This window comes from Heptranchias perlo, chromosome 25, assembly GCF_035084215.1.
Source record: "Heptranchias perlo isolate sHepPer1 chromosome 25, sHepPer1.hap1, whole genome shotgun sequence".
NCBI classification, from domain to species: Eukaryota; Metazoa; Chordata; class Chondrichthyes; order Hexanchiformes; family Hexanchidae; genus Heptranchias; species Heptranchias perlo.
Window position 1 is genome coordinate 38,614,690 of NC_090349.1, and position 13,546 is coordinate 38,628,235.

The 13,546-nt window shown below is 45.3% G+C and overlaps 1 protein-coding gene across 1 annotated transcript in view; it reads right to left on the reverse strand.

The window, feature by feature from the left end:
- lrrc74b (leucine rich repeat containing 74B) overlaps positions 1–13,546 on the reverse strand; it is a 41,148-nt gene that overhangs the window by 26,986 nt on the left and 616 nt on the right. Inside the window, exons 2-3 of the mRNA XM_068006083.1 lie at positions 12,948–13,104; positions 7,601–7,743 (exon numbers count right to left, since the gene is read on the reverse strand). Coding sequence (XP_067862184.1) covers positions 7,601–7,743; positions 12,948–13,104 — 300 coding nt within the window. The remainder of the gene's footprint in view (positions 1–7,600; positions 7,744–12,947; positions 13,105–13,546) is intronic.

Consider the following 13,546-nt stretch of genomic DNA (forward strand, 5'->3'; position numbering starts at 1 on the left):
AATTTACCTCTTCAAAAAATTCTAAATTTACCACTTCAAAAATTACGATTTTGTGTACTTTAGTACTTTCTTTACCCTGTATAATATAACTAATGGAATATTTGATATAACTACAGCTATATGTCATGCCCACTGCGTTCCCATTGTAGCGAATTCTTTTCATATGTCATAAATGAGACTACTGGATTTCAGTTTCCACAGAGAAACAAACTAAATTGCAGAATGTGAACCCAAAACACAAATAAAATTCCAGAAATATAACGTAATAAATAGGAACTTAAAGCATTCAGGCACTTTGAAGTAATGACCTTGCTCATAGGCCTATATTCAAGGCTCTGTATGTTGTTATTCGAGTTGTCAGCTTTTTTGGGGTTGCGTCAGCTTTTTTGAAGTTGTTATCAGCTTTTCCGAGTTTTGTAGGTTAGCATATATGCCTACTGGAAATGTATATTGTAGATGTTGGGTGAGAACAAGATTGGCTTGACTATTTACCTTCTTCCTATAGTTGGAGAGTTTGCCAACTGGAGGGTATCTTACCATATTACAGCAAGGCCTTCAGGAGAGATGGGGAGATTGTTGAAGGTAAAAAAAAACAAAATGCTTAAAATCTGAAATAAAACCAGAAGCATAGAAAGATAAAAAATAGGAGCAGGAGTAGGCCATTCGAGCCTACTCCACCATTCAATATGAACATGGCTGATTAAGTGACAAATGCTAGAAATACCTAGCAGGTCATTAGCATCAATGAAGAAAAAAAAGCTAAACTTTTTTGGTTGCAACCCCCTTCTTTTCACATACTGATGAAACTGCTATGTCTTTCCAGTATTTTTGTTTTCATTGTCATTTCAGAAATCTAGTTGGAAGATCAAGATCCACGATGCAGGATAAATGTAAAGAATCTTACAACACCAGGTTATAGTCCAACTGTTTTATTTGAAAATCACAAGCTTTCGGAGATTATCTCCTTTGTCAGGTGAGTGAGTGGGATTCCTTGAACGTTTCGCATTTATAGTCAGAGAACAATACCTGGTGATTACAGATAATCTTTCCAACTGCCCGTTGTCAAGGCAATCAAAGTGTTCAGACAGAGAGATGTTACCTACAGGACCACCGAATATACAAACGGCCAGAACAAAAGACAGAGAGAGGGAGAAACATCCGAAAGGAAGAGAAAGACAGAGAATGACCCGTTGTATTAAAAACAGATAACTTTTATTCGCTGGTGGGGTTACGTGTAGCGTGACATGAACCCAAGATCCTGGTTGAGGCCGTCCTCATGGGTGCGGAACTTGGCTATCAATTTCTGCTCGACGATTTTGCGTTGTCGTGTGTCTCGAAGGCCGCCTTGGAGAATCGATGCAGGATAAGGCTAAGTTGAAGAGATTTTTTTTTATTATTCGTTCATGGGATGTGGGGAGGCCGGCATTTATTGCCCATCCCTAATTGCCCTTGAGAAAGTGGTGGTGAGCCGCCTTCTTGAACCGCTGCAGTCCGTGTGGTGACGGTTCTCCTACTGTGCTGTTAGGAAGGGAGTTCCAGGATTTTGACCCAGCGACGATGAAGGAACGGCGATATATTTTCAAGTCAGGATGGTGTGTGACTTGGAGGGGAACGTGCAGGTGGTGTTGTTCCCATGTGCCTGCTGCTCTTGTCCTTCTAGGTGGTAGAGGTCGTGGGTTTGGGAGGTGCTGTCGAAGAAGCCTTGGCGAGTTGCTGCAGTGCATCCTGTGGATGGTACACACTGCAGCCGCTGTGCGCCAATGGTGAAGGGAGTGAATGTTTAGGGTGGTGGATGGGGTGCCAATCAAGCGGGCTGCTTTATCTTGGATGGTGTCGAGCTTCTTGAGTGTTGTTGGAGCTGCACTCATCCAAGCAAGTGGAGAGTATTCCATCACACTCCTGACTTGTGCCTTGTAGATGGTGGAAAGGCTTTAGGGAGTCAGGAGGTGAGTCACTCGCCGCAGAATACCCAGCCTCTGACCTGCTCTCATAGCCACAGCATTTATATGGCTTGTCCAGTTAAGTTTCTGGTCAATGGTGACGCCCAGGATGTTGATGGTGGGGGATTTGGCGATGGTAATGTCGTTGAATGTCAAGGGGAGGTGGTTAGACTCTCTCTTGTTGGAGATAGAATCATAGAATCATAGAATCATAGAAGTTACAACATGGAAACAGGCCCTTCGGCCCAACATGTCCATGTCGCCCAGTTTATACCACTAAGCGAGTCCCAATTGCCTGCACTTGGCCCATATCCCTCTATACCCATCTTACCCATGTAACTGTCCAAATGCTTTTTAAAAGACAAAATTGTACCCGCCTCTACTACTGCCTCTGGCAGCTCGTTCCAGACACTCACCACCCTTTGAGTGAAAAAATTGCCCCTCTGGATCCTTTTGTATCTCTCCCCTCTCACCTTAAATCTGTGCCCCCTCGTTATAGACTCCCCTACCTTTGGGAAAAGATTTTGACTATCGACCTTATCTATGCCCCTCATTATTTTATAGACTTCTATAAGATCACCCCTTAACCTCCTGCTCTCCAGGGAAAAAAGTCCCAGTCTGTCTAACCTCTCCCTGTAAGTCAAACCATCAAGTCCCGGTAGCATCCTAGTAAATCTTTTCTGCACTCTTTCTAATTTAATAATATCCTTTCTATAATAGGGTGACCAGAACTTTACACAGTATTCCAAGTGTGGCCTCACCAATGCCCTGTACAACTTCAACAAGACATCCCAACTCCTGCATTCAATGTTCTGACCAATGAAACCAAGCATGCTGAATGCCTTCTTCACTACCCTATCCACCTGTGACTCCACTTTCAAGGAGCTATGAATCTGTACTCCCAGATCTCTTTGTTCTATAACTCTCCCCAACGCCCTACCATTAACGGAGTAGGTCCTGGCCCGATTCGATCTACCAAAATGCATCACCTCACATTTATCTAAATTAAATTCCATCTGCCATTCATCGGCCCACTGGCCCAATTTATCAAGATCCCGTTGCAATCCTAGATAACCTTCTTCACTGTCCACAATGCCACCAATCTTGGTGTCATCTGCAAACTTACTAACCATGCCTCCTAAATTCTCATCCAAATCATTAATATAAATAACAAATAACAGCGGACCCAGCACCGATCCCTGAGGCACACCGCTGGACACAGGCATCCAGTTTGAAAAACAACCCTCTACAACCACCCTCTGTCTTCTGTCGTCAAGCCAATTTTGTATCCAATTGGCTACCTCACCTTGGATCCCATGAGATTTAACCTTATGTAACAACCTACCATGCGGTACCTTGTCAAATGCTTTGCTGAAGTCCATGTAGACCACGTCTACTGCACAGCCCTCATCTATCTTCTTGGTTACCCCTTCAAAAAACTCAATCAAATGCGTGAGACATGATTTTCCTCTCACAAAACCATGCTGACTGTTCCTAATTAGTCCCTGCCTCTCCAAATGCCTGTAGATCCTGTCCCTCAGAATACCCTCTAACAACTTACCCACTACAGATGTCAGGCTCACTGGTCTGTAGTTCCCAGGCTTTTCCCTGCCGCCCTTCTTAAACAAAGGCACAACATTTGCTACCCTCCAATCTTCAGGCACCTCACCTGTCGCGGTGGATGATTCAAATATCTCTGCTAGGGGACCCGCAATTTCCTCCCTAACCTCCCATAACGTCCTGGGATACATTTCATCAGGTCCCGGAGATTTATCTACCTTGATGCGCGTTAAGACTTCAAGCACCTCCCTCTCTGTAATATGTACACTCCTCAAGACATCACTATTTATTTCCCCAAGTTCCCTAACATCCATGCCTTTCTCAACCGTAAATACCGATGTGAAATATTCATTCAGGATCTCACCCATCTCTTGTGGTTCCGCACATAGATGACCTTGTTGATCCTTAAGAGGCCCTACTCTCTCCCTAGTTACCCTTTTGCCCTTTATGTATTTGTAGAAGCTCTTTGGATTCACCTTTGCCTGATCTGCCAAAGCAATCTCATATCCCCTTTTTGCCCTCCTGATTTCTCTCTTAACTCTACTCCGGCAATGTCTATACTCTTCAAGAGATCCACTTGATCCCAGCTGCCTATGCATGTCATATGCCTCCTTCTTCTTTTTGACTAGTGCCTCAATCTCCCGAGTCATCCAAGGTTCCCTACTTCTACCAGCCTTGCCCTTCACTTTATAAGGAATGTGCTTACCCTGAACCCTGGTTAACACACTTTTGAAAGCCTCCCACTTACCAGACGTCCCTTTGCCTGCCAACAGACTCTCCCAATCAACTTCTGAAAGTTCCTGTCTAATACCATCAAAATTGGCCTTTCCCCAATTTAGAATTTTAACTTTTGGGCCAGACCTATCCTTCTCCATAGCTATCTTAAAACTAATGGAATTACGATCACTTGTCCCAAAGTGATCCCTCACTAACACTTCTGTCACCTGCCCTTCCTTATTTCCCAAGAGGAGGTCAAGTTTTGCCCCCTCTCTAGTCGGGCCATCCACATACTGAATGAGAAATTCCTCCTGAATACACTCAACAAATTTCTCTCCATCCAAGCCCCTAATGCTATGGCTGTCCCAGTCAATGTTGGGAAAGTTAAAGTCCCCTACTATTACCACCCTATTGTCATTGATGGTCATTGCCTGGCACTTATCTGGCGCGAATGTTACTTGCCACTTATGAGCCCAAGCCTGGATGTTGTCCAGGTCTTGCTGCATGCGGGCTCGGACTGCTTCATTATTTGAGGGGTTGCGAATGGAACTGAACACTGTGCAATCATCAGCGAACATCCCCATTTCTGACCTTATGATGGAGGGAAGGTCATTGATGAAGCAGCTGAAGATGGTTGGGCCTAGGACACTGCCCTGAGGAACTCCTGCAGCAATGCCCTGGGGCTGAGATGATTGGCTTCCAACAACCACTACCATCTTCCTTTGTGCTAGGTATGACTCCAGCCACTGGAGAGTTTTCCCCCTGACTCCCATTGACTTCAATTTTACCAGGGCTCCTTGGTGCCACACTCGGTCAAATGCTGCCTTGATGTCAAGGGCAGTCACTCTCACCTCACCTCTGGAATTCAGCTCTTTTGTCCATGTTTGGACCAAGGCTGTAATGAGGTCTGGAGTCGAGTGGTCCTGGCGGAACCCAAACTGAGCATTGGTGAGCAGGTTATTGGTGAGTAAGTGCCACTTGATAGCACTGTCGACGACACCTTCCATCACTTTGCTGATGATTGAGAGTAGATTGATAGGGCGGTAATTGGCCGGATTGGATTTGTCCTGCTTTTTGTGGACAGTACATACCTGGGCAATTTTCCACATTGTCAGGTAGATGCCAGTGTTGTAGCTGTACTGGAACAGCTTGGCTGGAGGGGCAGCTAGTTCTGGAGCACAAGTCTTCAGCACTACAGCCGGGATGTTGTCAGGGCCCATAGCCTTTGCTGTATCCAGTGCACTCAGCCGTTTCTTGATATCACGTGGAGTGAATCGAATTGGCTGAAGACTGGCTTCTGTGTTGGTGGGGATTTCGGGAGGAGGCCGAGACGGATCATCCATTGGGCACTTCTGGCTGAAGATGGTTCCAAACGTTTCAGCCTTGTCTTTTGCACTCACGTGCTGGACTCCGCCATCATTGAGGATGGGGATGTTTGCAGAGCCTCCTCCTCCCGTTAATTGTTTAATTGTCCACCACCATTCACGACTGGATGTGGCAGGACTGCAGAGCTTTGATCTGATCCGTTGGTTGTGGAATCGCTTAGCTCTGTCTATAGCATGTTGCTTCAGCTGTTTAGCATGCATGCAGTCCTGAGTTGTAGCTTCACCAGGTTGGCACCTCATTTTTAGGTACGCCTGTTGCTGCTCCTGGCATGCTCTTCTACACTCCTCATTGAACCAGGGTTGATCCCCTAGCTTGTTGGTAATGGTAGAGTGAGGAATATGCCAGGCCATGAGGTTACAGATTGTGCTGGAATACAATTCTGCTGCTGCTGATGGCCCACAGCGCCTCATGGATGCCCAGTTTTGAGCTGCTAGATCTGTTCTGAATCTATCCCATTTAGCATGGTGGTAGTGCTACACAACACGTTGGATGGTGTCCTCAGTGCGAAGACGGGACTTCGTCTCCACGAGGACTGTGCGGTGGTCACTCCTACCAATACTGTCATGGACAGATGCATTTGCGACAGGTAGATTGGTGAGGGCGAGGTCAAGTAAGTTTTTCCCTCGTGTTGGTTCGCTCACCACCTGTCGCAGGCCCAGTCTGGCAGCTATGTCCTTCAGGACTCGGCCAGCTCGGTCAGTAGTGGTGCTACTGAGCCACTCTTGGTGATGGACATTGAAGTCCCCCACCCAGAGTACATTTTGTGCCCTTGCTACTCTCAGTGCTTCCTCAAAGTGGTGCTCAACATGGAGGAGGACTGATTCATCAGCTGAGGGAGGGCGGTAGGTGGTAATCAGCAGGAGGTTTCCTTGACCATGTTTGACCTGATGCCATGAGATTTCATGGGGTCCAGAGTCAATGTTGAGGACTCCCAGGGCCACTCCCTCCTGACTGTATAATCACTGTACCGCCACCTCTGGTGGGTCTGTTCTGCCGGTGGGACAGGACATACCCAGGGATGGTGATGGAAGAGTCTGGGATGTTGGCTGAAAGGTATGATTCTGTGAGTATGGCTATGTCAGGCTGTTGCTTGACTAGTCTGTGGGACAGCTCTCCCAATTTTGGCACAAGTCCCCAGATGTTAGTGAGGAGGACTTTGCAGGGTCGACTGGGCTTGGTTTGCCGTCGTCGTGTCCGGTGCCTAGTGGTCCGATGCCAGGTGGTCCGTCCAGTTTTATTCTTTTTATCATGACTTTTCGTAGCAAGATTTTTACAACTGAATGGCTTGCTAGGCCATTTCAGAGGGCAATTAAGAATCAACCACATTGCTGTGGGTCTGGAGTCACATATAGGCCAGACCGGGTAAGGACGGCAGATTTCCTTCCCTGAAGGACATTAGTGAACCAGATGGGTTTTTACGACAATCCGATAGTTTCATGGCTACCATTACTGATACTAGTATTTTAATTCCAGATTTTTATTTAATTAATTGAATTTAAATTCGCCAGCTGCCGTGGCGGGATTTGAACTCATGACTCTGGATTTTTAGTCCAGGCCTCTGGATTACTAGTCCAGTAACATAACCACTATGCTACCGTACCGTTGAGAGACATGATGAGGTAAATCAAGAAGTAGCGGTTAGGTGGTGCGAAGTTTAGATTTTAAAAGCCTGAAGACTATACAAGGAGCAAAGACTGAGGGAAGTAGGGTGTTCCATAGTTTTGAATGTCCTGGGAAAGAACGAGTTAGAGCAGGACAAGCTGGACGAGTCTCGATTGCAACATATTGAGAATGCTGGGAGGAGGGACAGCATGCAAGAATGTCTATTTCCATTGTAAGACGAATAAGTTATTTCAAATAGATTTCGTGGCAAACGTAAGTGCTTCTCAGTAGTGTTAAAATGCAAACAGGAAATGCCATTTAATAGAGTCCCAAGGAGCTAATTTAGGTATAATGTTATTGAGTGATAAAAGACTGCCAATAAAAAGTTACCTTACCTGAGGTCCAAGCCCATAATGCATCATGGATAGTTCTGTACCGTTCATGTTGCGCAGGAAATAGGAGATTGGCACCACACCATATATTTCACATGCCTGTTTATATTTGACCTTCCCTGTGGGATCGTAGACCTTTGTACTTTCTGAAATAAAACATGCGCATAAAACCGTACCAGGTTAGCAAGTTTTATATTACAATATTGATATGTGTTCTGGCCTTATTTAAACTAATATTGTACACCTGATATAATATGCCACAACATACAGTGCCCTTTCCTTGTGAAAACTCTTCACCCTTCAAATAGAGCATAAACTACCCTTGCTGCTGTATGGTACTTTTGATGTGGTACTTTGGCACTGATTACCTTCTGGCATCTCGCCAAGTGATTATTCTTTATGTATCTGACTAGTTATTTGACCAAGGGGGCACCACAGCTGAGCCCAAACCTGCATTCGTCCAACCCTGACAAATGCACACTTTCCCACAGGGGTCCATGGACAGTGATGAGGAATCGGAACCCTGGCTGATCTTCCCCATCCTTTTCAGGGGCTCAATGCCATTTGTAGCACTTCAGCTACTACCCTGCCTCAGATTAATTAATGTAAGGAATCTTACAACACCAGGTTATAGTCCAACTGTTTTATTTGAAAATCACAAGCTTTCAGAGGCTTTCTCCTTCGTCAGGTGAGCGAGTGTGGGATTCCATGGAAGGTTACCGCATTTATATTCAGAGAACAATACCTGGTGATTACAGATAATCTTTCCAACTGCCCGTTGTCAAGGCAATCAAAGTGTTCAGACAGAGTGATGTTACCTACAGGACCACCGAATACACAAACGGCCAGAACACAAAACAGAGAGAGAGAGGGAGAGAAACATCCGAAAGGAAGAGAAAGACAGAGAATGACCCGTTGTGTTAAAAACAGATAACTTTTTTTCACTGGTGGGGTTACGTGTAGCGTGACATGAACCCAAGATCCCGGTTGAGGCCGTCCTCATGGGTGCGGAACTTGGCTATCAATTTCTGTTCAACGATTTTGCATTGTCGTGTGTCTCGAAGGCCGCCTTGGAGAACGCTTACTCGAAGATCAGTGGCTGAATGTCCTTGACTGCTGAAGTGTTCCCCGACTGGGAGGGAACCCTCCTGTCTGGCGATTGTTGCGCAGTGTCTGTTCATCCGTTGTCGCAGTGTCTGCATGGTCTCGCCAATGTACCATGCTCCGGGGCATCCTTTCCTGCAATGTATGAGGTAGACAACGTTGGCCGAGTCACAGGAGTATGAATCATGTACCTGGTGGGTGGTATTCTCTGGTGTGATGGTGGTGTCTGTGTCGATGATCTGGCATGTCTTGCAGATGACGACGAACACCTCGCTAAGGCCATCCCCACACCTCCACTACTCGCCTTCAAACAGCCACCCAACATCAAACAGACCATCATTCGCAGCAAATTACCCAGCTTTCAGGAGAACAGCGTCCACGACACCACACAACCCTGCCACGGCAAACTCTGCAAGACATGCCAGATCATCGACACAGACACCACCATCAAACGAGAGGACACCACCCACCAGGTACATGGTTCATACTCCTGTGACTCGGCCAACGTTGTCTACCTCATACGTTGCAGGAAAGGATGCCCCGGAGCATGGTACATTGGCGAGACCATTCAGACACTGAGACAACGGATGAACGGACACCGCGCAACAATCGCCAGACAGGAGGGTTCCCTCCCAGTCGGGGAACACTTCAGCAGTCAAGGACATTCAGCATCCGATCTTCGGGTAAGCGTTCGCCAAGGCGGCCTTCGAGACACACGACAACGCAAAATCGTCGAGCAGAAATTGATAGCCAAGTTCCGCACCCATGAGAACGGCCTCAACCGGGATCTTGGGTTCATGTCACGCTACATGTAACCCCACCAGTGAGAAAAAGTTATCTGTTTTTAACACAACGGGTCATTCTCTGTCTTTCTCTTCCTTTCGGATGTTTCTCTCCCTCTCTCTCTGTTTTGTGTTCTGGCCGTTTGTGTATTCGGTGGTCCTGTAGGTAACATCACTCTGTCTGAACACTTTGATTGCCTTGACAACGGGCAGTTGGAAAGGTTATCTGTAATCACCAGGTATTGTTCTCTGAATATAAATGCGGTAACCTTCCATGGAATCCCACACTCGCTCACCTGACGAAGGAGAAAGCCTCCGAAAGCTTGTGATTTTCAAATAAAACAGTTGGACTATAACCTGGTGTTGTAAGATTCCTTACATTTGTCAACCCCAGTCCATCACCGGCATCTCCACATCAGATTAATTAATTCAGACCAGGAATCGAATCTTACCATTTCTGGTCTGTGTGGTTCAGCGACAGGGTGATTATACTAATTGAGCTATCGGAGAATTAGAGATTGCAATTTTAAAAGATATTTTTCTCCTCTTTCCTTGGTTTCTTGTTGCTGGTGACCCTCAGTCCTCCTTCAATAGTGATGTATACATGCAATTGCTGAAGTAAGATGCTCAAGATACACAAAAGATTAAGAGATTAAAGAGTACCTGAACAGGTTAAAGTTTATGTAACCATGGCAGCAATTGTATGGACTATTCCTCTGGTTAATTGCTCTAATCAGGGCAGGATAATTGAGGTCCAGTTCATACAAGAGTGCAATCAGATATTTCTTTTATCTTTTGCTTCAAGGGATTGACTTGATGGGGTGCAGACTAACTTGATTGAATTTTTTGAGCAGGTAACAAGGAGGATCAATGAGGGTAACGTGCTTGATGTAGAGTACATGGATTTTAGCAAGGCTTTTGACAAGGTCCCACATGACAGACTGGTCAAAAAAGTAAAAGCCCATGGGATCCAAGGGAAATTGGCTAGTTGGATCCAAAATTGGCTCATTGGCAGGAAGCAAAGGGTAATGGTTGACGGGTGTTTTTGCAACTGGAAGGCTGTTTCCATTGGGATCCCACAAAGCTCAGAATTAGGTCCATTGCTTTTTGTGGTATTTATTAATGATTTGGACTTGAATGTGGGGGGCTTGATCAAGAAGTTTGCAGATGATACAAAAATTGGCTGAGTGGTTGATAGTGAGGATGAAAGCTATAGACTGCAGGAAGATATCAATGGACTAGTCAGGTGGGCAGAAAATGGCAAATGGAATTCAATCGGGAGAAGTGTGAAGTAATACATTTGGGGAGGGCAAACAAGGCAAGGGAGTACACAATAAATGGGAGGATTCTGAGAGGTGTAGAGGAACAAAGGGACCTTGGAGTGCATGTCCACAGTTGCCTGAAGGTAGCAGGACAGGTAGATAAGGTGGTTAAAAAGGCATACGGGATACGTTCCTTTATTAGCCGAGGCATAGAATATAAGAGCAGGGAGGTTATGCTAGAACTGTATAAAACATTAGTTAGGCCACAGCTTGAGTACTACGTACAGTTCTGGTCACCACTTTACAGGAAGGATGTAATTGCACTAGAGAGGGTACAGAGGAGATTTACGAGGATGTTGCCAGGGCTGGAGAATTTTAGCTATGAGAAAAGATTGGATAAGCTGGGGTTGTTTTCTTTGGAACAAAGGAGGTTGAGGAGAGATTTAATTGAGGTATATAAAATTATGACAGGACTAGAAAGTGGGGATAGGAAGGACCTATTTCCATTAGCAGAGGGGTCAGTGACCAGGGGGCATAGATTTAAAGTAATTGGTAGAAGGATTAGTCGGGAGCTGAGGAGAAATTTTTTCACCCAGAGGGTGGTGTGGGTCTGGAACTCCACTGCCTGAAAGGGTGGTAGAAGCAGAAACCCTCAACTCATTTAAAAAGTACTTAGATGTGCACTTGAAATGCTGTAACCTACAGGGCTATAGGCCAAGTGCTGGAAAATGGGATTAAGCTGGATAGCTCTTTTTCAGCCTCCTTCTGTGCCATAACTTTCTATGATTCTATGAAAGATGCTGCAACATTCCAGTACCTCACCCATAATTTAAGGGTGAGCCTAGACAATGAGTGTTGGCAGGCTATTTGATCATTTGGACCTTCAGAACACAGTCCAGTAGTGTTCTCACCCGACATGCAATTTCCAGCAGGAGTCACTGGATCGTGATTTTGTTGCAGGTCAGCTGGGTGTCTGACATTTATGAAAACCTTTCCCCCCTTGTTTAAAAGTCTCTGAACCAAGCTACTGAGAAATCCATACCCGTAGACTTTCTGTTTACCCAATAGGAGCGCACATAGTTTCCCCTTACCCAAGTCCGGAGATCTTAGATGCAGATTGGCAGAGCCAAGGTTTAGGGCCCTCAAAGTTTGTGCAGGGGCACCGCTGGAGTTTAACAAGCTAATGCTGCACAGTTTACCAGTGCAGTGCATTGGCAAGCTTCCCAATGCAAGTCCAGCTTGTATCGTCCTAGCCACTGGGACATTGACTTGCAGGGTTATCCAGAGTCGAGTGCAAGAATTCCAACCCATCCGACTCAGGTCTACTCCAGGTTCCATTACTGAACACGGTTAACTGGTTAATCATCAACAGTAACCAGGAGTACTGGTTTAAATATCTGATTACCAAATCTGCTACAGGCAGTTGAGTTGCTTCCAAACATCCATCACCAGGCATGTCATTTTGGAGTCACTCCAATCCCAAAGAGACCCTGCTTATCACCCTCTCCTCCCTCCCAGGTGGTTGGTCATTAGATGACTGGATAGTGATCAAGAGTGGGATCTCTGAATGATTATTTTCCTTCCCTCGCCTGGGAGAACTGAGGCCAACCACTGCTATCCCAGCTGAGAGCAGCCCACTTAGACATAGACCAACAATGAAAACTCGACTCTTCTGGTCTGTATGGTGTGGGTCGCACTAAAGTGCATTTACCCTACTTTGAAAGTGATGAACTGGATCTCCTTTTAACTATGATGCTATGATCTTTCACCTTATATAATTAATATTAGGGTTTTAAGTTTTTCTGGCAGCAGGATATTCAACTGTGAGAGGGTGGGCCACATCTGCAACACTTACCAGTATGAGTCCCTACATAGCAATCAGGATTGAAAACTTAAATTAATTATCCCACTTTCTAGCCCACAGACATTGAGGCCAATTGTGCTCCTATTCCTACCCCAGATATCATCTCATGCAGCACAGACCAGGGATCTAACCTGGTACTTCACTGGTCTGTATGGCTCACCAGGCTATGAAATCAAGCACAGAGCCATAGAGACGAGCTCTTGAGGAGTCCTTTAAGCTTTCGTATTGTATCAAGCTTGAATGAAGTTTCAATCTTTTCTTTTGTACCTCCCATTGTAAAAAAAATGAAGCACATCTTGGGCATATATGAATCAAGTGGCATTGTCAGTATCTCTTACCTTCATGATCTGTATCCACTCCTCCGTCACTTAGCATCTCGTCATCAGAGATATCTTCAGATGATTTCTCAGACGGTTCGGAGGGAGGTATCGTAACTTTGCAGATTTCTTCTTGATCCTTCTTTACACGATGAATGGTTCGCATTTGAGTAATTCTCTGGAAAGTTTAAAGTACGAATGAGATCAATTAGCCTACACTAGCGCCAATTATTGGAAAATATACCAGCAAATCACAAGCCTATTACATGCCAAGTCTCATCTTAATTTATGAAAAGGACAGCAATTCTCAATAATGATATAGTATTTTCACTTTATGGAAAATTGACAAAAAGCAACTATATAGCAAGGTCTTAGCTTGACCATTGGAGAAGACACTGAGAGGAATCATGGCAGTTACCCACTGAGGGGAAGGTTAATTTTTTCTTGCCAAGTTTCTCCCTGCTTGTTCATATAAAGACAAAATCCATCTTTAAATCATAGCCCTCAACAGTGACAGCTGTGGCTCAGTGACTACGGACTCTGAGCCAGCAGATGGTTGGTTCAAGTCCCACTCTAGAGACCCGAGTCCAGTACTGAGGGAGTGCTGCACAGTTGAAGGG